Source organism: Macaca mulatta, chromosome 15, assembly GCF_049350105.2.
Source record: "Macaca mulatta isolate MMU2019108-1 chromosome 15, T2T-MMU8v2.0, whole genome shotgun sequence".
Taxonomy (NCBI): Eukaryota; Metazoa; Chordata; class Mammalia; order Primates; family Cercopithecidae; genus Macaca; species Macaca mulatta.
The window spans coordinates 63,730,805-63,755,951 of record NC_133420.1 but is presented as its reverse complement, the minus strand read 5'-3'; the positions used below and the strand labels follow the sequence as shown (position 1 = coordinate 63,755,951).

General features: G+C 44.6%; 2 protein-coding genes and 1 pseudogene across 2 annotated transcripts in view; 1 reads left to right on the top strand and 2 right to left on the bottom strand.

Annotated features, from left to right (window-relative positions):
* Positions 1–25,147, top strand: part of LOC144334634 (olfactory receptor 13C7-like) — a 143,846-nt gene that overhangs the window by 8,347 nt on the left and 110,352 nt on the right. The window contains exon 3 of the mRNA XM_077965780.1: positions 3,413–3,527. Within this exon, the coding sequence (XP_077821906.1) occupies positions 3,472–3,527 (56 nt within the window). The 5' untranslated portion in view covers positions 3,413–3,471. The remainder of the gene's footprint in view (positions 1–3,412; positions 3,528–25,147) is intronic.
* Positions 6,000–6,725, bottom strand: LOC694946 (phosphoglycerate mutase 1 (brain) pseudogene; annotated as a pseudogene).
* LOC100426243 (olfactory receptor 2S2) lies at positions 18,502–20,323 on the bottom strand. The gene is given in 2 exon segments (XM_015117595.3): positions 18,502–19,588; positions 19,591–20,323. Coding segments are annotated over 2 exon segments (957 nt in total). The 5' UTR covers positions 20,132–20,323; the 3' UTR covers positions 18,502–19,172.

Here is a 25,147-nt window from a genome sequence, read left to right as displayed (position 1 = left end):
TAACACACAGCCCTAAACCTAATTAAACCCCTAGAAACCATTACATCCTCCAAAGTAATCAATTCCCCCAAAACTGATCATACCTCTTCCCCTAAGCTCTCCCAATCACCAAGTTAACCACTAGCCATGATCCACCAATCATCCATGAAACAAATGTCACTGTGGCAGAGACCACTAATCTTTCAATATCCATTTTTCACTTCCTCATTTCACGAATAAAATCCTCTACATTTTAGCTGAGCACATGACCTCACAGATAGACATGATATGTCCTGCAATCCTTTGCATCTGGGTACGGCCACATGACTAACTTCTGGGTAATGAGATGTTTGCAAAAACAATGCATTCAACTTCCAAGTCAAGTCCTCAGGAAAAACTATCCATTCTTTCCCTGTCCCCCTTTCTTTGGGCTGGTCAGTTTGAAGGGAAGTGGTGAGCTGGATTTAATCATCTGCATGAGGACAACACTATAGGGGAGGGTGGAGCAGGAAGAAAGAAGAAGGCGCCCAAGTCTTGGGGAGCAGCGCAGCCTACATGCCTTGGACTGTCTACTTTGGCCCCAGATGTCAATGTAACCAGACTACGAAATTTAGGAAGATGAAAAATTATTTAAAAAATTAAGTTTCCACTTTGGGAGGTCAAGGCGGGGGATCACGAGGCCAGGAGATCGAGACCCTCCTGACTAACACGGTGAAACCCCGTCTCTACTAAAAATACAAAAAAAAATTAGCCGGGCGCGGTTGTGGGCGTCTGTAGTCCCAGCTACTTCGGAGGCTGAGGCAGGAGAATGGCGTGAACCCGGGAGGCGGAGCTTTCAGTGAGCCGAGATTGCACCACTGCATTCCAGCCTGGGCGATAGAGCGAGACTCCGTCTCAAACAAAACAAAACAAAAAACAAACAAACAAACAAAATTAAGTTTCTTCCTATGACTAATCTCTGTGTAGAATCAAGCAAACAAACAAAACAAAAGACCCTGGCGACCTGATAACCTCCCAAGCCTCAGTTTCCAATGTAACCCACAAAATGGAAAGTTTTCCTTTAAACTGTCTGAAAATTTTAGCCAGAAAATAAGGTGACTTTCTCATTATGTATCTGAAATCCTGTTATTCTTTAAAAAAAAAAAATGTTTTTATGCATGATCTCCTCTGAGTTAAAAAAAAAAATCCTATGAAACTATAAAGCTACTTCCTTAAACTAATTTAAACAAGGATGATGGTGGCTATTAAAAACTTCTTAAATTTCATTCAGTTCAGAATGGTTAAAAACAGAACACATGAGCAAGGTGTATCAACGGCTCCTGTAAAAAGCAGGGGCAGGATGCTGTCGGCGCTCATGCCCCAGGGTCCCCCAGCTCAGATGCACGTAGGGCCAGGGCTATTGTCTCCCACCTACAGTTGCAACATAGTGTCTGCCTGCCCCACAGGTCAAATCCCAGGTGTGGTCAACCCACAGAAGAATTTTGGAGGGCCCAGCACTTTCCAGGGCCTGTCACTTGGGCATTAAAACCTGTGATCATCCAAGAGAAACAGAGGTTGGCCCCCCAAGTATCCCTGTTACAGTCCAGGAAGGTGAAGTCACTGGAAACTTTTGGTGAGAACTTTGTGTTCCCTTAGCGGTGAGGATTTGGGAGAGATCAGGGAGGTACTTTAGGGTTAGGGACTTTTAAAACTAAATCTGGATTGTAAATCTAGATAGAATAGGAGCCCTTAGTAAGGCTGGTGGACCATAACTACAGACATTCAGCACCTGTGGGATGAGTCAACCTCTTCTCAATCCTCAGTATTTTGAAATGGATGGTGTTGATTTGTACCACCATGTGTATTATGTGGGCCTGTGGCTGTCTGGCCTAATGTTGCAGGGTTTTTGCTGGAGTTGTATCGTTCAGGTTAACTGTCACAGTGATAAAAAATATGAGAGTGGTTTGTGCAGATGATAGTTGTGTGATCCAAGCAAAAACCACCACTTGGTAGTTCCTGTAGCACCCTTACCCAGTGAGTTTGGTGAAATGGGGTTAATTAAAGCCTCAGGCCCAGCTGTCTCTTGTAACGGGATTTTCTACCAGAAGATTCAGTTGAGCCATAATGTGCACTTTGAAGACTATTTGTGAGGGTTGCTGAAGTGGAGGAATGCCAGTGTTTTACTAGTGGTGAAATCGATTCTGTTCCAAAGTGTTTTTTATGCTATTACAATAGCAACATTATGAGGAGGAAAGCAACTCAGGCATTTAGTTAGAGTACAGCTGAAGATTTACTTCTGTACGGAGAAGACAAGGGTTTCACAGATCATCTCCTTGGACAAAGGTAAAGGCAGAGTATATGAAAACAAAACCTGGCCGGGCACAGTGGCTCATGCCTGTAATCACAGCACTTTGGGAGGCCGAGGTGGGCGGATCACCTGAGGTCAGGAGTTCGAGACCAGCCTGACCAACATGGAGAAACCCTGTCTCTACTAAAATTAGCCGGGCGTGGTGGCATGTGCCTGTAATTGCAGCTACTCGGGAGACTAAGGCAGGAGAATCTCTTGAACCCAGGAGGTCAAGGTTTCAGCGAGCCGAGATCGTGCCATTGCACTCCAGCTTGGGCAACAAGAGTGAAACTCCATCTGAAAAAAAAAACAACCTCCAGATGGTCTGTTTGTCCTTGAGTGCACTGATCAGCTGCAAAGAGGCAGTTTGTCCCTCAAAGGGCTGACAGAGTTGTGAGGGAAGGCAGTTCTTAGTTGTACGCAGGTTTTCTGAGAACTCTGGCTACTTTAGCTACGGAGTGTTGGTCATGCATCCCTGTCTGTGTCACGACGGCCTGTATCTTTCCACTGGCACCTGCACTGTTTCTCTCACTGGAATTTGTTATGTGTTTAGGTTTTAGGAAATTAATAATGTGTGAATTCTGCAGTGATGCTTTGGGGCCTGAGTTGAAACATGAATGTGCAAATGTATGTCATAGCTGTTGATCCTTAGCTTGCAGAACAGGGGATGAAACCAGCATACTGCCTTATTTGTAAGGCCGTGGGTCATCTGGCTGCATGTTGGATGCAGAACAACACACAGTGAGATCTTAGAAAGCCCATTTCCTAAGATAGAGAATTGTGAAAACAATTGTAAAAACATCTCATCTTCTCTGAGAGATATAAAAGTGAGAATTTTATTGTCATAACTTTTGGGAACATGTCACAAAAGATGAAAGGCATTCTCGTTGTCTGGAAACAGTGAAAGAATCCAAGTCCACATATAAATACATAATTTATTATTTCAGATGCACATAAGGAAATAGTACCCATTATCCAAATTACAATTATGTTGTCCACTTCATCAGAACCGGAGTGAGACTCAAGGGTAAAGAATGAGCTGATCATGCTCTTTCTCTCCGATCAAGACCATTCTTTCCCTTTCTCCTCTCACACCTGCACACCCAGGAAAGGCATGCAGCAAGAAGCTCAAAATCTACAAGCCAGGAAGAGAGCCCTCACCAGAAATGGAAACAGCTGGCACCTTGATCTTGGACTTCCTAGGCCTCCAGAACGGTGAGAAGTAAGTGTCTGTTGTTTAAGCCTATAGTCAGCCCAAGCTGACTAAGAAACATGGTCGCCCAGAATGAAGGCTTTATTTTTCAGCATTTTCTGCAGTGAACTGCATCTTCTGTGGCCACATGAATAAGTTCAGGCCAATGAGTTACAAGCAGAATTAAAGCATGGTAGCTTCTAGCAACCTTTCTTAAAGGACAGCTGGTATATGGCCTTTGCATCCCTTCCTCATTGTCACTCTTTCTATCCTACTGCTTGAAATGTGGTGTGAGAGCTGGAGCTCTTGCTGCCTTCTTAGACTGTGAGGTAAGGACCACATCATAGGGATGATTAAGAAGTAAGCTAGAAGGAGTTTGAGACCCTGAGGACTTGAAGGAATAGAGCTGCTACCACAGTCCCAGATTGCCTTTGCTTCAGTCTTTACACAGGACAGAGAAATAAACTGCTATCTGGTTTAAACAGTGCTTCTGTGAGACTCTATTATTTTCAGTTAAGCCTAATCCTTGCTGATGCACACCTTTTCCCTTATGTTAACTTGACTTCATGGGGCATAGTCCGTGGGTCTCTAGGTCACTTCCTCTTAGTGGTGAGAGGCTAAATCTTGGTCCCTCTGATCACAAATGCAACATGTTGAGAATGCTGTCTTCCTGCCTGCAGCAAGGAATAGGGACATGTCTAGTCATTCCAGGGACTTAAGTTTTCCAGCTGCTTCAATTGATTCCGGAAATAGTAGCCATGAGCTCCATGGGGGCAATGTGACTTCACTTTTACTCTGTAGGGAGCATCACATATACAAACAAAAATAAGACACCTTTCCTTTGCTTAAAGATGTCAATTCTTTCCTGAAAAACCCTGCTGCTCAGGGGAAAATAAATCATTAGATGGAAAAATATTTCCATTTATTTCAACGGGAAACATATGATGCATTTCATTCTGACCAATGATATCCTCAATATTCACATATAGAAAAATCTATTGACTGAACAATGAAAGCAAGTCTATGTAAGAAACAATAATTAGAAAGTACATAGGTCGAAGTACATAGGTAAAAGGCATTTATATGTGAAAGATACTATAATGGAGCACATTTTACTCTCAAGGGAGGAAGAAAGATGTGAGTGGGCTGGTAGAGAAGGGATTGGAGAGGTCATTCTTTGGCAGGTGCAGTGTTCTTTCTGTACTATTTTCTTCAACAATTTTTCAACATTTTGAGGCTTCATAATCATCTTGCACTCAAAGGGCACCACAAATAATATCATAGTACAAAAAATACTTGTAGGACAAAACAAAAACTAGGTATGTTTGTGCTTCAAATAATGTAAAAAATAGTGCACGTGCACAGCCCAGTGACATATCACAGAAGATGCTGCCTATCTCTTCATCCCCCTTGCATGGCAATATGTTTGGGATTCTTTTTTAAAAAATTGGATTGCACATCACTCCTTTATTTTTTATTTTTATTTTTGGAAGACGGAGTTTCGCTCTTGTTGCCTAAGCTGGAGGGCAATGGTGCAATCTTGGCTCACTGCAACCTCCGCCTCCTGGGTTCAAGCGTTTCTCCTGCCTCAGCCTCCCCAGTAGCTGGAATTACAGGCATGCGCAGAAAAAGGATTTAGTACAGTTATGCTTAAATGAACACTAGGCTGTTGTGGCAGGGCCAAGCAACTAGAACATGATTCAGAAATCAGTCAGTGAAAGACACACTTGGATAGGACGAAGAGGCATTTCACTGCCATGAAACAAGGCAGGTGAAGGATTCTAAAACACACAGCAGGAGGCACCCCTACCCCTCAGAGCTTATTCCATCTTGGTGTGAGGGATGGCTTATTTTCTGATGACCACATGTGGGACTATTTCAACCACCACAAGAAACACCACAAGGGTTATTGTTTTGTATTATTTACATATACTATACTTTTTTTTTTGGTAGAAGTAAATGTAACACATAAACTAAATTCAGGACTGATCCCAACCTTCTAGAGCCAGCTCCTCTGGGGTCAGGGAGGAAACGTTGTTTGTCACATCACCGTGCAAGTTACATTCATCTTCCACTGGAATGACTAGAGCCCCCAGGCAGTGGTCTGACTGCAGAAGAGCAGAGAACTGGCTCCTGGGGGCAGATAGGCGCTCTTGTGTCTCCTTACTGGTCATGGTTTAGCATGGTTCCTCCCCACAAGTCCTTAGTAAACAAAGCACTGGCAAAAACCCAAGTCACTACCTTTCAACTCTCTTGGACAAGGGGAGCTTTTCCTCAGCTTGGACTGAGAACCTGTGCCCTAGAAGTGCTATTCTGACTAGATCGTATGAAAGGAGTGGGTGCAGGAGACAAATGGCTAAAATGAAAATGTGAGCCACTGGTCCCCATCTGCAGCTACAACTTAAGATGCCTACAGATGTGGTCAGTGTGACATGTGCAGGGGGCAGAGGAAGGGATGGCCAGGGAGGGTGTTCCCAGGGACAGTAGCATGCCTGCTGGCCTTCACTTCTTAGCCTTGCCCTGGGCAGCCACAGCTTCCATGGCTTTATGCACAGTAGCTTCATCCCCCAGGAATTGCATGGGCTTGATGGGCTTCAAGTTCTTTTCCAGTTCATAGACAATGCGAATACCAGTCGGCAGGTTCACCTCCATGATAGCCTCTTCAGAGAGACCCTCCAGATGCTTGACAATGCCCCAAAGGCTGTTGCCATGGCCTGCAGTCAGTACCCATTTACCCTCTTTGATCTGAGGAACTATTTCCTTCAGACTCTCACCGGAGGATAGCTGATCTTCAGTGAGGTCTGCATACCTGCAATTCTTACTGTTGTTGCTGTAGAAAAGATGATTGGGCTCCATCGGAGGTGGTGGGACATCATAGGAGCGCCTCCAGATCTTCACCTGGGCCTCGCCATGCTTCGCAGCAGTTTCTGCTTTATTGAGGCCAGTCAGACCCTCATAATGCCACTCCTTGAGGCACCAAGTCCTCAATACTGGTAGCCGCATCTGATCAATGGCATCTAGCACCGTCCAGAGGGTTTGATCGCTCTCTTCCCTAGAGGGAAAGCAGATGTCAAACTCATAGCTAGCATCTCGCAGAGCCTGCCCACCGCGCTTTGCCTCCTCATGGCCTACCGGGATTAGGTTGGCATCATACCAGCTGCTGAAGTGATTCTCCAGGTTCCACGTGCTGTCACCACACCTGATCAATACTAACTTGTAGGTGGCCATGGTGGTGGGCTGGGGATGCAGCCTATGTTTTGGATTCTTGCAAATAATTCCTATTTGTTTCATATGATATTCTCTGACTGGGACTTGCTATGTCAAGTAATAAGTTGGTGAGTGTGTCTTTGCCTGAAATCAGAAAGTCAGAATATTCTTGTAGCATATGTCATTGGGTAAAAACATTGTTACACTTGGGGGAGAAAAAGGAGTCCTTGTCTGGGATGTAGTAGAAGCTTTCAAAGCCCTAATGGCAAGAAGTTGTCACTGAGCTGTTATTATGTGAATAAGTATGTAGTTGAGATGACAGGGGTCAGAAAGAGTCAACACCTCAAATTCTCTTCTTAGGGTCTTACTCTGAGACAGTGAGTTAAGTCTTTATGAAGTAGGTGTGGCGAAAGTCAGGGAAGCTGCAGACAAACCTCTGCCACACATAGGCTTTTTGCCAAGGGCCCCAGGGCCTCAAATCTCTCTTGTTTTCTTTCAGTCAGACTTGAGGGACATGGGGTGTGGGTAGAGAAGAGTTTTAGTACTTCCACGAAGTTGCTGTAGGTATTACCGAAATGCTATTGACTTAGTGACTTTTAAAGAACAGGACTGAGATATACCTCTGCCAGCCAGAGTCCACCTGAGAGTTTGTTTTGTGAAAGGAGGACCTGAGCTGTGTTGGGCAGTGAAAGCCCCTCTGGGAGAAGAATGGGATAACTGACCTTCACCTGCTTGCTCTGTCTCTGTTTGTTCTAAAATACCAGCCGTGCAAGCTCTATTCTTACTTGTTTCTGGGCCCTACCAGGTCCTAGCAAAGTGCTGTCAGAGACAAAAGGGCATGGGCTTTGGAGTTAGAGTTGGATTCAAATCCCCACATTTTCTTCTCTGAACACTTTTAAGCCTTTCTTATCTGCACTACTACTTCCCAAAGAAAGTCCTCGTCTGCCCTCGCATTCCCCTTGAACTGCATCACATAGTGTCTTCTCTTCTTAGCTAACTTCACTATATGCAAGTGTTCAACCTGCTGTCTTATCAGAGAGCCTTTTTTTTTTTTTGTACTGGACTTAGAGCTCCTTGAGTGCTCTCAGCATGTTTTGGTTCCTCCAGCAGTTCAATTACACTAGGAGACATGTTTCTCTGGTTCTGTTTGCTCTTGTGTCTGGCTGCTGGGTTCCCAGCTGCTAGAGGTCTTTAGGGAGCGGCTATCCTGAGAGAGAGGCAGACACCATAGTCTGTCCATGGGGATAGGGGTGTGAGCCACTGGCCAGTTATCAATTCTTTAATAGGCCCCAAGTTGCAAGGGCTGTTAACACCTAGGACATTCCCTGCTGGGGGACAGAGACAACTCAGCTCCTCCTTGAGGACAGGGAGAATCCTCCCAGACCTCCAGCTCTTTCAGCAACACTGACATGGAAGTCACAGACCTGCCCCTCTGTGGCCCATGGCCTGTTCAAATTGACTCCTAGATACCACAGTATTCCTCCTTTTTCTTGCCCCAAGACTTTTTGAGGCTTGTTTCCAGGATCTCCTCTGGCACAGAGGTAGAAATTCCTGTTCCACTCCTGTCTTATATGCCCCCACCCGAGCCACTGGCACTGCCCTCACCTTTCAGCCTTAGCAGCTCCCTAGCTTAGGAGAACAGAGCAGCTGGGCTGCAGCTGGGTTGGGATGCATCGTGGATGTCACAGAACAAACTGCCATTTTCCCAGACTCCTCCTTACCCCCCTCGTCTAGAATCTGTAATATATTTTTTAATATTTTAATCTTTGGTCTCTCTGGAATTCATTTTGGTGTTTGAGAAAGGGCATTCTGGAACTGAGAGCCTGAACAATGAGCCTGGTTCTGAGAGTGTGGAGAAAGCAGAATAGAGGACCAACCAACGAACACTGCGGGGCTAAGCAGACAGGAACAGGAAGCAAACCGGAAGGAGCAAGAAGCTCGTCCCTCTTTTCCCAAGAGAGAGAGAAAAAAGGAATGTTTTCCCTCGTCTGGTCCTCCCCGCTCCCTCTTGCGCCCCCTGTGGGTCGGTCTACAGGGAGTCAAAGTAGAAATGGATTTTGAGTCTCAGTCAAGTCACGAATTGAGTGTAGAGGCATACTTCAGAAGTGGGTGGGGACAATAGCTTAATGATTAGCGCATTAACTTTATCACAAATTAAATGGCCATATGTCCTTGGGTCTAGTTCTAGACTTTATTCTGTACCAATGATTGATCTATTTATTCTTTACCAGTACCAAACTTTTTATCACTGTACCTTTTGTACATGTTGATATCTAGTGGGACTAGTTTTCCCCTCCTGATAATTTTCCAAAACAAGTTTTCTATATTAATTAATTTATATATAATTGTTTATGTGAATTAGAATTAGCTTGTTAGTGATTGAGGTTGCATTGAATTTATCTATTAATTTAGAGGACTTGAAAAGTTTACATTTTTGAGATTTCTTTTCTTGCTTTCTTTCTTTTTTTTTTTTTTTTTTTTTTTGTCTTTCTGGAGACAGAGTCTTGCTCTGTCACCCAGATGGCGATCTCAGCTCACTGGAACTTCTGCCTTCCAGGTTCAAGCAATTCTCCTGCCTCAGCCTCCCAAGTAGCTGGGATTACAAGCACGTGCCACCACATCCGGCTAATTTTTGTAATTTTAGTAGAGACAGGGTTTCATCATCTTGTCCAGGCTGGTCTCAAACTCCTGGCCTCAAGTGATCTGCCCACCTCAGCCTCCCAAAGTGCTGGGATTACAGGCATGAGCCACAATGCCTGGCCTTGAGATTTCTTATCCAGGTTATATCTTTCAATTTGTTAAAATATTTCTTCGAGTTATCACAATAGAGTATTAAGTTCTTATTTATGTACATACTGTGGACTCTTAACTTTATTCTAAGGCATTTTCCCTCCATTTTATTGCTAATATAGAGGAACACTTTTTTCCTTATTATATTTTCTTCTTGGTAAGGGTCTGTATGAAAAACTGGCTTTTTTCATGTATAGGTATACTATCATCTATTTAACCATTATGCTATTTTGGGACATTTAGATTATGCTGTTTTTCTCCATGGTAAGTCACATCATAGAGATTATTCTTTTTTTCTTTTTGAGACGGAGTCTCGCTCTGTCGCCCAGGCTGGAGTGCAGTGGTGTGATCTCGGCTCACTGCAAGCTCTGCCTCCGGGTTCATGCCATTCTCCTGCCCCAGCCTCCTGAGTAGCTGGGACTACAGGCACCTGCCACCACGCCCAGCTATTTTTTTGTATGTTTTAGTAGAGATGGGGTTTCACCGTGTTAGCCAGGATGGTCTTGATCTCCTGACCTTGTGATCTGCCCGCCTCAGCCTTCCAAAGTGCTGGGATCACAGGGCTGAGCCACCGCGCCTGGCCATAAAATCTCTATCTCCATCTCTGATTTTTTTTTCTTTAGGGTAAATTTTTAAGAATTCCATTATGAGGTCTAAGTATAAGAGCACTTTATTAGCCAGGCGTGGTGGTGTGCGCCTGTAGTTACAGCTACTCCAGAGGCTGAGGTGGAAGGATTGCTTGAGCACAGGAGGTCAAAGCTGCTGTGAGCCATTATCATACCAATGGACTCCAGCCTGGGCAACAGAGCCAGACCCTGTCTCAAAAAGAAGAAGAAAAATAACATTTTATTTATTTGTTCATGAGACAGAGTCTCACTCTGTCACCCAGGCTGGAATGCAGTGACATGATCACGGCTCACTGCAGCCTCAGACTCCTGGGTTCAAGTGATCCTCCCACTTCAGGCCCTTGAATAGCTGGAACTAAAGGTGCTTGCCATCACATCTGGCTAATTTTTTTTCTTTTATTTTTTCCTGTAGAGACAGGGTTTTGCCATGTTGCCCAGGCTGTCTTAAACTCCTGGGCTCCAGTGAACTGCCTGCCTCCGCCTCCCAAAGTGCTGGGATTACAGGCATGAGCCACTGCACCCGGCCCTAAAAAAAAAATTTTTTTTTAAAGAGATGGCATCTTGCTATATTGCCCAGGCTGGTCTCCAACTCCTGGCTTCAAATGATCCTCCCACCTTGACCTCCTTATAAAGCATTGGGATTACAGGTGTGAGCCACCATACTTGGCCTGATAAGAGCATTTTAAAGTCTGAAATGGTTTTTCAAAAACAGTGTCCACTTACTAGCAAGGACAAGGGCTCCTGTGTCACTGATCCATGATGGATATTATATTATCCTTTTCTGCAGTAGGTTAATAGGATTTGATTTTTAATAGTACCATTTTGCACCACTTGGGTTATTAGTGATGTTGAGCTTTTTCATGTTTATTTGAATTGCTGATATTTAAATAGTCCTTCCACGATTTTTTTGGAGTTCTTCTTCACTTTCTTTTTGACATTCATTTTCTTTGAAAGAATTCCAAACTTAAAGAAAAGTTGCAATAATCATATAAAAAACCCATATGCAGTCTATCAACTTGTTAACATTTTACTACATTTGCTTTGCTTTATTATTCTCTGTGTGTATGTATACATAGTTTTTCTGAACGATTTCAAGGTAGGTTGTGTATCTCATGTGTATTCCATAAAAACAAGTATATTTTCTCACTGTACTCCACTACAATGATCAAACTCGGGAAATTCAGCGTCATTACAATACGATTATCTTATCTACAGTTCACATTGGTTGCCACAGTTATAGTCAATATAGTTATAGCAACACTTTCCAGTACAGTATCCAGCCCAGGATGATATGTTGCATGTTTTCATCACATCTCTTTGATTCCTTTAATCTGGAACAGTTCCTCAGCCATACTTTGTCTTTCATAATATTGACATTTTTGAGGAATACAGGCCAGGTGTTTTATAAAATTGGGGTTTGTGCAATGTCTCATCATGATTAGATTTAGAATATGCATCTTGGCTAAAATAACCACATAAGTGTCCCCATTCCTTTTTAATAAAAACAGGTTGGAATGTACTGCTGACAGCTTGACAATGAGGGAGGAGACCAGAAACGGAGAACAGATAGTACTCTAGTGTGGGCGTGGAGGTGAGTCCCTCCCTCGCAGCCCTGGGAAGTGATCTTTACTAGGTCGTAGGGTGAATGTGTAGAGCAGGGAGGTTGAGAACCATCAAGAACAAGCCACTCAGTCTTATAGGCCTGGAATGTCACCTGTCCATGGCCACTAGTGCTCAGGGGTGGCACTGCCACAGATATTTTAAAAATGTGAGTGGAGGAGGGGAGAGAAGGTGGTTGATGCTGAATTCCATTTCAGCCTGTGGCAATCAGGAGGCAAATACCTTCCTGTCTCAAGCTTCCCAGTCTCCCTAGACCAGCTGAATTACGGAAGGGCCAGGTGGGTGTCTCAGAGCACAGCAGCGGAAGGACGAGAACCTTGGTCTTAGCAGCTAAGGAGAGGAAACTCCAGGCTGAGACATTTGGAGGCTCCCTCTCTCCTGACCTCTTTCTATCTCCTCCTCACACCCTTTCTGCTCCTAACAGCTCCTCTGCAGGTCACATGCCCAGAAGCCACACATCCCTTACTTTGGGAACTCTATCCTTTCCGCCTCTCAGTGGAAAACTCCAGAGCTCAGGCTTTGCCCAAAAGTTGATGGAGACTCCCCTCTGCCCAAGTCTGTCAACTCTGAAGTGTGAGGAATAGATCCCAATTCCACCAGCAAGAATCGTAACCGTTCAAGTTATCTGTGAGCAAGCACATCTCTCCGAAGCAATTATTATTATTATTTAGGACAAAACACTATCTTGTCCCAGAGAAGGGGAGCTAACTCTTGGACTCTGTTTTTCAGCAGGATGGCACTGAGGAGCCTCTCCTCCATCCTGTTCTAGGCTGGTATAACTAGAGCCACCATCTGAACTGAGACGGGTTCGTCTTAGCCATCCTGACCCCCGGTGGTGCCAATTCCAGGTAGCCTCTTTTGGACCCCGAGTGTGTCCCTTGGGAGATGCCACTTTTATCCTGCACAATTACCTTACAGTAATCATAAATGCTGACTGTGACTCACTCACAATGTAACATTATAACAAATAAGCTCTGTTTAAGAAAGCAGGGAAATTGATCATTTTCAAATGTGCACCATCCAAACTGTAATAATAAAAACTTTTCCACCCGAGTACGTTGGCTCACACCTGTAATCCCAGCACTTTGGGAGGCCAAGGCGGGCGGATCACTTGAGCTCAGAAGTTCAAAACCAGCCTAGCCAACATGGTGAAACCCTGTTTCTACTAAAAATACAAAAATTAGCCAGGTGTGGTGGCATGCACCTGTAATCCCGGCTACTAGGGAAGCTGAGGCAGGAGAATCGCCTGAACCCAGGAGGCAGAGGTTGCAGTGAGCCAAGATCGCGCCACTATACTCCAGCCTGGGCAAAAAGACTGAAACTACATCTCAAAAAAATAAAAAAATAAAAAATAAAGGTGAGGAGGCACAGGTTACAGGTAAGTCATAAATCAATATATTGGTTTAACCTAAAAAGGCAGGACATCTCAAAGCTTGTGTATGTGTGTTAGGGGGTGATTAGGAGGGGCCCACAGGTCATAGGAGGATTAGAAGATTTTCTTTTTTGTTTGTGTTTTTTTTGAAACAGAGTCTCCCTCTGTCACCCAGGCTGGAGTGCAGTGGTGCAATCTCTGCTCACTGCAACCTCCATCTCCCGAGTTCAAGTGATTCTCCTGTCTCAGCCTCCTGAGTGACTGGGATTATAGGCATGTGCCAACACGCCCAGCTAATTTTTGTATTTTTAGTAGAGATGGGGCTTTGTCATGTTAGCCAGGCTGGTCTCTATCTCCTGACCTCAGAGGTGATTCTGCCTGCAGCCTTGGCCTCCCAAAGTGCTGGGATTACAGGCATGAGCCACCGCGTTCTGCCGATTTGCAGATTTTCTGACTTGGTTAAGGAAGTGAGGCTTTGTCTAAAAATTTGTTATCAACAGAAAAGAATGTTAGCCCTGGCTCATGGGTCTGACCTCTTCCAGGCCTCTCAGGAAGAAATCTAGAACAAAGGACAGCCAGTAGAGTTCAGTCCTCAGTTCCACCTTATCAGAGGTCTGTGTGCCACAGGATTCCTTTGGTAAGAATCTGGGTTTCAAAAAAACAACTCAGGGACATATGTTAAGATGTTATCTCTACGTTCTCCTGACTCTAACTTCCTTGGCTATTGTTTTAAGCTACTATTACCTTCTAGCTTATCGAGTTGCTCATTCACTTCTTAAGGCTAGCTAGGTCCCTGGAATTTCCTTCAAAGGAACTCAAGATTTTATTTTATTTCTATACTTTGGTGCCCTCAAGTCCCTAGGAGGAGTCCCTGCTCCATCTCAGTTATACCAAGAGCAATCAGTGTTATCAACCAACCTTGAGCTCCTGTTTCGTTTCTTTTCCATTTCTTCCCATTCTAATTGAATTACTTGGAATAGTATAAATTTGTGCCTGTTTATTTTCTTTTGTCAAAATACTGTGGCATAACCCACACGCCCCTTCTCTCAACAGCACAGTTTAATCTGATTAGTGACGGAGAGAGAATTGATAATGATCCATGAAATCCCTATAGGATTGTGTTCTAGATACCGTCTATGATAAACCACTTGAAATCTCTATTTCAAAATCTTGCTGCGTAGTCTCTATAAAAATTCTTCCATATCTTTCCCCCGAAAGAAATATGCAGGTTCTTATTGCTGGAAAGGGGACTAGTTTTGTGACTGTGATCTTTTCTTATGACATCACTGTGGAGAAAAAGGCAGATTTTGCCTCAAGCCAGAAGATGAGAAAAGGCCCTGTTTAGCTGGTAGGGAGGAAGGTGAGGGCTGCTGCCGAAGGCTCAAGAGTCCAAGACAACCGGTTTTTCTGTCTCTCTCCTTCTCTCTCCTCGCCCTCTCTTCTTTCCTTGTCTCTCCCTCTCTCTCCTCCTTTTTCTTCCCCCAAATCTCCTCCCCTCTCTTTCTCCTTCTCTCTCCCTCGCCCTCTCTTCTTTCCTTGTCTCTCCCTCTCTCTCCTCCTTTTTCTTCCCCCAAATCTCCTCCCCTCTCTTTCTCCTTCTCTCTCTCTCTCTTCCTCTGTCTTTTTTCTCTTCCCCTCTCTCTCCTCTCCCTCTTTCACCCCCTTTCCCCTCTAGAACCTGGAGTTTTGCATATTCATTTTGCATGCAGCTTCCGTCTTGAATTCTCCTTCTGTTTTGCAAAATTACCTTTTGATTGATTTTACTGTTTTGTCCAGGTATAAAATTATGAGTGTATCAGGTAACAATAATAATATTATTCCTTACCTTTCTTCTAGTTTCACCTTTTATTCATTTATCTCTACTCTCTAATTAAATGGTTGGTATATCCAGAAAAGTGTTAAAGTGTAACAGATTTGATTCAGTTCATCATTAGGCATGACACATACTTTTCATTAGAGACATAAATTTAATTTTATTAAAGAACACATCCATTCCTATTTTATTAGAAGGAATTTAAAACTAAGAAATTGATTTTCAACTTTTTCAAATAATTTTGAGGATCTATTGAGATGATCATTTTTCCCCTTTTAACCTATAAACGTAGTGAATTATACCAATAAATATCCTTAAATTATTCTAGCTTTATTTTTAAAAAATAAGTCCTTTAGGCTATGGTTTAGTATTCTTTCTATGTGCTGCTGAATTCTATTTTATATGTATGCATGCATCTACATACATACACACATATGTAAATAGGTGAGATAGGAAAGGAAAAGGTGGTATTTTCCTTTCCTGTACTTCCTTGTTATGTTTTTAATGATATGGTATCAATGTTATGCTGGCTTGGTTAAAGCAATTTGGAAGATATCTTTCTCACTTTATTCTCTGAAATTGTTTAAACAGTATTAAAAACCTTTTGTTCCTTGAATGTTTATTACCACTCATCTGTGGAAACAGGTGGCCCAGAACATCTTAAGGTGGTAACTGACAAGTTCTCAACTTCTTAGGTAATTGGTATTTTAAGTTGTCTATCTTTTTAATGGTTAATTGGGTAATCTATTTTTTCTTAGAATATAAATTTCCCCCCAAAATTTTCACATTTCTTTCTGGGAGTGGAACAAAATATCCTTACAAAATGTCTACTTTTCTTGGCACCAGTGGTTTGGATCAGATTAGTGTTTGGTGGTGCCTGTGGACTGGGGACCCTGGGGATGGGGATGAAGGCTGGGCTGAGCAGAGGGAGCCCAACTCCCTTCCCTGCCCCCCACATCTATTCTGCTCCCCACCTCCATTTAAACCAAAGTAGATATACTTTATATTTGGAGTTTTAACTTAAAGATTTCATAGAGGATTTGGTCACTAGAACAAAAGCCTAAAGCACCCACTAACCCAGAACTGTGATCTTAAAAGTAATACATTTGTCTGTATGATTAAGTATAATAATATAATAGTTTTGTCTCCCCTTGACACCCAAAAGAGAGTGGGAGTGAAAGGTGCCACTGTTCCTAGAGGAAGCGATGTAATTTCTGACTCAACAGTTACACTATAATAATGTAATCTGTAATATAAGTGCATATGACTGCCACCCCTCAAGGAAGAGAAAGTGAGTAGAGGACACCTCACAAGAAGACAGACTTGTTCAAGCACCTCTCTCTGCCAGACAGATCTCCACTGCCCGGGGGAAACAGAGTTAGCTTAGCACCATCATTATTATTCCCAAGGTATTTAAAGAAATATCACACTGGAATTAAACAGATGATACTGCGGACACAATTTAGTACCTGTCAGTTGGGTAAACTGGGTGATTTTGGCACAGGTGGAAGTATGGGGGCTGTTTATGCTTGAGGGAAAAAGACCCAGGAACCAGGAGATCAATTTTATATATCAGAAGAAAGAAGAGATAAGGTGTATTTCATGTAAAGGCACGAAGCTGAATGAGGACTGGAAGATGCTATCAGAGACAGATGTTAATGTTAGCACAATTCAAGGAATAATTTGCTAGTAGGGCTGAATGAAACAGCTAGAACCTGGAAGTGTTAATTCTCTATCACTGGAGGTATCCAAGCAGGTGCTGGATGAGTGGGGTCAGGGATATTGGAGAGGAACTATGAACTATGCAGTTAGGGATGAAGAAAGAGACCTGTACAGCTGCTTCTAAAAACACTGCCCGGCTTGTAAATGTCTGAAGTTGGCTTGTGTGGCCACTAGATGTCACTCTGTGTATCTGCAGTAGCAAGATTGTTTCTCTTCCAGGGCAAGTAGAAATCAGAACCTTAGGCCGGGCGTGGTGGCTCAAGCCTGTAATCCCAGCACTTTGGGAGGCCGAGACGGGTGGATCACGAGGTCAGGAGATCGAGACCATCCTGGCTAACACGGTGAAACCCCATCTCTACTAAAAAATACAAAAAACTAGCCGGGCGAGGTGGCGGGCGCCTGTAGTCCCAGCTACTCGGGAGGCTGAGGCAGGAGAATGGCGTGAACCCGGGAGGCGGAGCTTGCAGTGAGCCAAGATCCGGCCACTGCACTCCAGCCTGGGTGACAGAGCGAGACTCCGTCTCAAAAAAAAAAAAAAAAAAAAAAAAAAAAAAAAAAAGAAATCAGAACCTTAGACTAACACAATACAGTGAAATTTTATTAGCAAAATATACATCCTTATCTTATGCAATTCAATGTTTTTTTTTTTTTAAATAGAGATAAGGTCTCACTACGTTGCGCAGGTTGGTCTCGAACTCCTGAGCTCGAGTGATCCAATTCATTTTTAACAAGTATAAGAAAACTTAAATATATCACTTGAAGCAAAAATATTCCAAGAACTATTCTTAAAATCGGATTCACTTTCTAAAGTTTCCTTTTAAATAAGTCTTTCAATATTCTCAGACTTTGATATAACTTGCCATAAAACTGCTGCTTTTCATCCACAGCAATTTCTGAACCTCTTGTCTGTCTTCTGTGTCTATGAATAGACAGGCAAAAGAGGTTAAGGAATTTGTCCAAACCCTTAAGTAAAAAAAATGCTGGCTGGGTGCGGTGGCTCACGCCTGTAATCCCAGCACTTTGGGAGGCTGAGGTGGGCGGATCACCTCTGCCTGGTCAGGAGTTCACCTTGGACTTGGTCAGGAGTTCAAGACCAGCCTGGCCAACATGGTGAAACCCCACCTCTACAAAAATACAGAAATTAGCCGGGAATGATGGCGGGTGCCTGTAATCCCAGCTACTCGGGAGGCTGAGGTGGGAGAATCGCTTGAACCTGGGAGGCGGAGGTTGCAGTGAGCCGAGATCATACCATTGCACTCCAGCCTGGGTGACAGAGCAAGACTCTGTCTCAAAAAAAAAAAAAAAAAAAAAGCTTCCCAATTTTTATTGTGCTGAATTTTGGAGGCTCAGGAAATGCTACAACTTTATACCCTGTTGAACATTCACAGTGGACCTTTGCATAATAAAAGCTCTGAGAAGTCTTAGAACAAAGAAACCTATGAAAATTTAGCCCCATAGACTAGGACACTGTGGCTCACGCTTGTAATCCCAGCACTTTGGGAGGCTGAGTCGGATGGATCACCTGAGGCCAGCAGTTTGAGACCAGCCTGGCCAAAATGGTGAAACCCTATCTCTACTAAAAATACAAGAATTAGCCAGGCATGGTGGTGTATGCCTTTGTCCCAGCTACTCAGGAAGCTGAGGGACGAGACTTGCTTGAACCTGGGAGGCAGAGGTTGCAGCGAGCCGAGATTGCACCGCTGTACTCTAGTCTGGGCGACACAGCAAGACTCTGTCTCAAAAAAAAAAAAAAAAAAAAATTAGACCCAAAGTCTTCAAAACATGTATAGCCACCATCTGTCTACTTCTATCTATATCTATCTATTTATCATCATCTTTTTTGTAGAACATGACGTGGCATCTATCAGAATACAAGCTTTCCTGTTGTGAAATTCTGTAAGAATGTCAAATTTGAACTCATTACTCCTTGAAGTTTATTTAATTTACTAGGCGGTGTTTAATGATCTGCAGTGCATCAAGAAAAAATAGCCTAAATTTTCTCATAGCTAAAAAGATATCCAGTCATTAAAATAGATTATTCACAACCAGAAGCTCTCTAAGTGAAGAACTTATCTTTTCTTAGCCATTCAGGCAAACTGAGTGCATTAAACTAAAGCCTCAATGAAAATTTCCACTCCTTCCTTATTCCTCTGATTTCCCTGATGAATCCAGTAGGGCTGGTAAGTTGCTGTGAGAACCTTCCCACGTCCCTGTTCTAAATCTAGAGCTGAGACACTCTAAGGGCCATGCATCATGCTTTCGTGGCTGCTCTCTTGTGTGGTTTTACCATGTGTTCAGAGTGCCTTCATCACAGTTGATTATTTATTGAGTCTGGTGTCTGCTGAAGCTGTCAGACACAGGACTAAAACTCAGGAGATATAATCTGAAAAGTTTAACATTTCCTGCAAATGGACTTAGGGTGAGAGACCATTATATGCCACATGACTTGGCTTTTGAATGGCAGCTGATGTGATTGTGATTCCTTACTTCCATGTGGGTGACAATCACAGAGGACCCCTCCACCATCACTGAGTGAAGCCTTTTGGTCTCAGCAGGCTCCTCACAGCGGCCTTCACGTCCTTGTTCCTTAGGCTGTAGATGATGGGGTTGAGCATGGGGGTCACCACCCCATAGAAAAGAGGGATGAGTTTGTCTGAAAGATCCTCTTTGTCTGCTCCCATGGAGTCCTTAGACTTGGGCTTCCCATACATGAAGAATAAGGTCCCGTAGAAGACAATCACCACAGTGAGGTGGGCAGAGCAGGTGGAGAAGGCCTTTCTCCTCCCCTCAGCTGAGGGGATCCTCAGGATGGTGGCGATGATGAAGACATAGGAGAAAGAGATGAACAGAACCGGGACTCCCAGGAAGATCACATTTGTCACCTCCATGCTGATCACATTGATGGAAATGTCAGCACAGGCCAACTTGAGAACAGCCAGATCTCACAGGTGAAGTGGTTGATGATGTTGTTCCCACAGAAGGGCAGCTGAATTGCCAAGGATGTGTGTACCATGGAAGCAGCACCACCAATAGCCCAGGAGCTGGCAGCCATGGGCACATAGGCAGCCTTGCTCATGATCACAGGGTACCTAAGGGGGTTGCAGATGGCCACATAGCGATCAAACGCCATCACACTCAGGAGCAAGCACTCTGTTCCTGCCATGGCAAAGGAGAGTGCCATCTGCACAGCACAGGCTGAGAAGGAGATGGTTTCCTGGGGAGTCAAAAAGCTGTCCAGGACCAGTGGGACTGAGGAGGTAGTGAAGCAGATGTCCAGGAAGGAAAGGTTCCCCAGGAAGAAGTACATGGGTGTGTGCAGGCGGGAGTCAAGGATGGTCACCAGGATGAGGACCCCGTTGCCCAGCAGGATCACCAGGTACATTAGCAGGATGAGCACGAAGAATGTCTTTTCCAGCTCTGGGTGGGCAGAGAGCCCCAGGAGAGTGAACCCCATCACAGGGGAGGTCTCATTGGCTTTTTCCATGTGATATCCCCTCTGCCATCAGCAAAGTACTGAGCAGCACATCAGGCTTTTTGGAAAGAGTCCTAGGCATCTGATATGTGGTCAAGTTCCACTGCATAATAGAAGAACATACCTGTGCAAGAGAAAAATGATGAAAAGAGACAGTAGGGGGTATCTTAGAAGACAGAAGGTCAGAGCTGAACAGGTAGTGGGTGAGGGCCTCAAATGTCCAGTTGTGCCTGAGGGATTTTTCTGATGTTGCTGCACCCTCTCGGTGTCCACAAAGGTAATAGAGGCCTAGGGAGGAGAAGTGACCTGTCCAAATCTTCTGAGCAAGTTGGTGACAGAGACAAGACTTGAACCCAGCAGAGCATATCCCTGGCCCAAGGTGGGTTTTTCCTCTGCATTATAATTAAGTACTAGGAAATGCTATGAATTATTTCTCTTTAATGTAAATCCACAACAATTTCATTTGATCTGGGCTTTCTTAGATTCTCAGAGAGGAAAATTCCCAAGAAGATGCAATTCTTGGACCTAGAAAGTGATTAAGTTTCTTTGAACTTTGATTACACGTGGGAGGAAATTGTGCAAAATTGTTCAACTGCATTCACACAGAAACCAGCCTAGTTAATACTCAACCATAAAGAGGATTACTTCTTCAGTCTAGTGACATAGGCTTGAGCATTGACAGAATAGATCTGCCTATTTGAAATATGGATTTATTTCTATACATGGGGAGGTCCTATAGCTGGGAAATTTATGAAGCCAACAAATGGATTTGTTGGAGTGACTGAACTCACAACACTGTGCAGCTTACCAATTAGTTAATGCAATATTAACAACCACACTCTAACTACAGTTATCGATAGTAGAGTATATGGCATTAACTTCTGATCCCATCTCATTAGGATGCTTGTGAAATTCCTAACCGTGATTGACTAAGAACATTTTTTCTTTGTCCTTTTATGTTTGCATTTTATTCTTGTGTTATCTTCTGACTCTCTGACTCCATTCTTGAGTTCTATGCAAGCAGTTGGCTTTTAGGAAGACCTATATGCCTTTGTGTAGAGGATATCTAGTCTCTTACTTGCAATTTCCCTGACTCTAAATTCAAAGTACTCATATATAATATTTTGATAGCTCCTTCTTAATGACAGTGGCTCTATGGGTGTGTATAAGAGTGGGTGGATGATGGAAGATGAGTGGTTAATATTAACATTAGTGAGAATCTACCCTGTGCCATATTCCTTGAAACAGCTCATGGAGAAGATATTATCATTCAGGTTTTACAGGTGAAGTAACTGGAGCTCAGAAGATAAATTTGCTCCTTGGGGTTGAATGGCAGAGCTGGAGTTGGATCCCAAGCCCTAGTACTGATTTCTTTCATGAAACAGCTGCTTTTCTCTTTTGGTGCACAGCTTTGCAAAAGATTCTGTCCCTCCAATATCAGACAGACTTGATAGTCCTATTTATAATTTTCTCTGTGCTAATATTACTATAGCATAATGATAAATTAAAAGGACAAAGTCAAACTTGTACACTGCTTTGATCTCAGTCAGCACTGTGTATTCTCTGGCCAGTCTCACCGTCTGTCCAATGCTCTCTTCAGTCATGGGGAGGGTTTACGTCAGATGTGTTGTCAGGCAGTGCAGCTCCCATCCTAAATGGAACTCAGGGTTTCTCAAACTCTTTACGATTGACATTTTATGCTGGATAATCCTTTGGTGTGAGGGCTGTCCTGTGCATTGTAGGATGTTTAGCAGAGTCTCTGGCCTCCACTGATCAGTTGCCAATAACATCTTCTACCCTGAGTTGTAACAACCAAAATGTTTCCAGATGCTGCCACATGCTTCCAGGGGAAAGACGGTGGGGGGGCGGGGGAGGGCAGGGGTTGGGGGGGCAGCGAAAAATTGTACTCAGGAGGGAACCATTGGTCTAACCCAGGAGAAGCTTTCCCCGTTACACAACCATGGGTCTCAAGGTATTTCCTGTGCAATCCAATTCCCCTCTTCCCATTCCTTCACACGCACAGGAGGGTGTTCCTGGTTGCTCAGTGCAAGCCAACACCCTCTGAGTGCCCCACCCTGAACTTCCACCCCAGCTTATCTCCTGTTCCTCCTAGTGCACCTGTCACCCACTCCAGAAAATGAAGAAAAGCAAACATTACATTCAGTGCCACAAACCAGATTCAAGCAGATGCTGTGGTTGCAGAGGCCAAGGAAAATGATTTCTGTTAGGGAAGCCACACTGCCCATTCCCACAAGATAAATCTATGCACACAGAAGTTTCTATCTATGAATAACATCCTGTGGGCATGAATGATGCGTGGGATTTGGCCTCCTTGACAGCTGACTCCGTGGAAGCCTCTGTCTTCCATGAAAAGTTGCTGAGTACACTTGTTTAATTGAAATGAACTGTAGAGCTGGAAAGACTCTGCACTCTGAGATCAGAGCTAGTAGAACTACCCCTACCTGGGTGATGGATATTCTCTCAAGCTGGAGCAAGTCTCTTCTCCTCCCTTGGCCTCAGTTTCCCCATGTGCTCCATGAGAAGGCTGAATAATTGCTTCCCAGGGCATCCCAGCTCTGAGGGTTGTCATGGACTCTCCAGCGCCAACCTCTGCAAGCCGGGAGCAGTCCTTGGTGAAGGTGGCTGCCCACAGTGATGAATGTGAGGTGTGTGTGTGTGTGTGTGTGTGTGCATGTGTCTGTATGTGTCTGTGTGTGTCTGTGTGAAGGGGAGATCTGAATTCCTGGTTGTCCATCAAGAAACATTCAACAGTTAGTCGAGCTATGCCAGGTTTTGGAAGGGATTCAGAATGAAAGCAAACAAAGAAGTCTGGTACCTGCAGCCCCGTAAGAGGGGGGAGAGAAGCGGGGAGGTGGGAGACAGCCAGGGAGAGCAAGCGGAAGAGGGGAAGCTTTGGGCTTGGTGGCCGCTTCCTGCAGGCATGGAGCCTCAGTTTGTCCCAGGGACCTGGCTTGGCTCTTGGGCTTGTCTCTACCTGTTCTGGAGCCAGCAGGCAGATGAGAAGCAGGAAGCAACGTGGTGCTGTAGAAAGAGCCCCATGCACTGTCAGGCAGCCTTTCTGGAGGAGACTTTGCCTAGAAAAAGGAAAAATTCAGAAAGCCTGCCTACTCCTCACCTCAGCCATTCTCCCTCAAGGAAATGTTTTAAAGAATCAGTGAGCTTGGAGGCCAAGATCTCTCAATAAAGGTACTTATCACAGCAGTATTTGTGAATGAAAATAGGAAACAATACAGCTCTCCACCAATAAATGCTTAAGTAAATCATGCTTTTCACATAATGGAATATTAGACAGACCTTATAGTCCTATTGGTAATTTTCTCCATGCTAATATTACTATAGCATAATGATAAATTAAAAGGGCAAGGTCAAACTTGCACACACTATTATGATGTCAATTAGGCAAACAGTCATGTGGATAGAAAGTGACTGGAGGCCGGGCGCAGTGGTTCATGCTTGTAATCCCAGCACTTTGGGAGGCCGAGGCAGGCAGATCACTTGATGTCTGGATTTCAAGACCAGCCTGGTTAACATGGTGAAACCCTGTCTCTACTAAAAATACAAAAAAAGTTAGCAGGGCATGGTGGCGCGTGCCTGTATTCCCAGCTACTTGGGAGGCTGAAGTGAGAGAATCATTTGAACCCGGGAGGCGGAGGTCGCAGTGAGCCAAGATCGCGCCACTGCACTCCAGCCTGGGTGACAGAGAGAGACTCCATCTCAAAAAAAAAAAAAAAAAAAAAAAAAAAAAAAAAAAGGTACTGGAAAGAAAAGATAGCAAAATCCACAGGGGCAGGGCTTTCCTCGGTGTCTCTTCAGTACTTCCCAAATTTTCTCTGAATACCATGGTACCAGTTGTTTTGTATTCAGAAAAAATCTCAACATTTCTCAGAGGAGGGTGAGAAAAACGGAAAACGCTAGCCGCAGCGTGGGCTTAGAGACAGGGCTGGTGCCGGCCCACCTGCCTCTCGCCCCCTGACCCTGAGGGAGTCCGCTTTTCCTCTGAGCCTCCCTTCCTCACCTGTGGAGTGGGATGGAAGCCCTGCCAGCCTCCCTTGCGGCTTGTGTGGGGACAGAGCAGCAAGGACAGGGAGGGGACTTGGTTCAAGGGGTCCCTGGAGGGCACTGGGAGCCCAGCAGCTCGCCTCTGCGCCAGCAGCAGCTGTTTAGGACCAGTGGCAGCTGGGAGGTTTCTGGGAGCAGAGGCGGGCGAGGAGGAAAGCGCATCTGAGGGAAACGTCCTGCAAGAGGCAAGGCCCCATCTCTGCCACCGCCCCAGCCCAGCTCTCCCCATCTGCTTCCTGTGCGATGGCCGCTTCTGAGTCTTCTGATCCCACACGCAATTCTCAGTTCCTCCCTGAGCCTCCGGCCAGACACTGTGCCAGAGAAAGACCCCCGTCACGCCCCTGCCTTACCTGGGAGACCCTCTTTCTTCTTTTTCCTCCTAAATCGTGTGGGGACTTTAGCCTCTGGTGGTGTTTCTCACACTTCATTCCTTTCAGCTGTGCTGGTGTCCCAGCTCCAGACTCTTCATGAAGAGGATCTGGCATCCTGGCCTGAGGCCCAGAAATCCCGAAGGTTGGTTTTCCCCAGCAGCCGAAGAAATTCTCAAGCCGCACCGCGGACTCCAGGGGGCCCCTGACACCTTAGTTACTCCAGGGCCCTGCTAATCCCACAAGTAATTTAAAGTTTGGAGTGCCACATGTGCACAGGACACAGGTCGATGCATATCTGGGAGCTCCAGGGACCACACCCCATTCCAATTAGAGGTGGTGACAGGGGCCCAGACTACTGGACATGGAGAGGAGACCTCAAAAATGCTGACTCCCCCCTGAGCTTTCCCTCAGGTGTCAGAGGAGCAAAGACGGTGCTCGCTTCAGGGAAGAGCACCTTGTCCCCAAGTTGAAGTCCTAGAGATCCAGAATGGTTGACAAGACAGATGCCTTCCAACCGCAGCAGCAGCAGCGCAAGCTCCATCTATGGAGTGTCACCATGTGCCGGGCACACGACAAA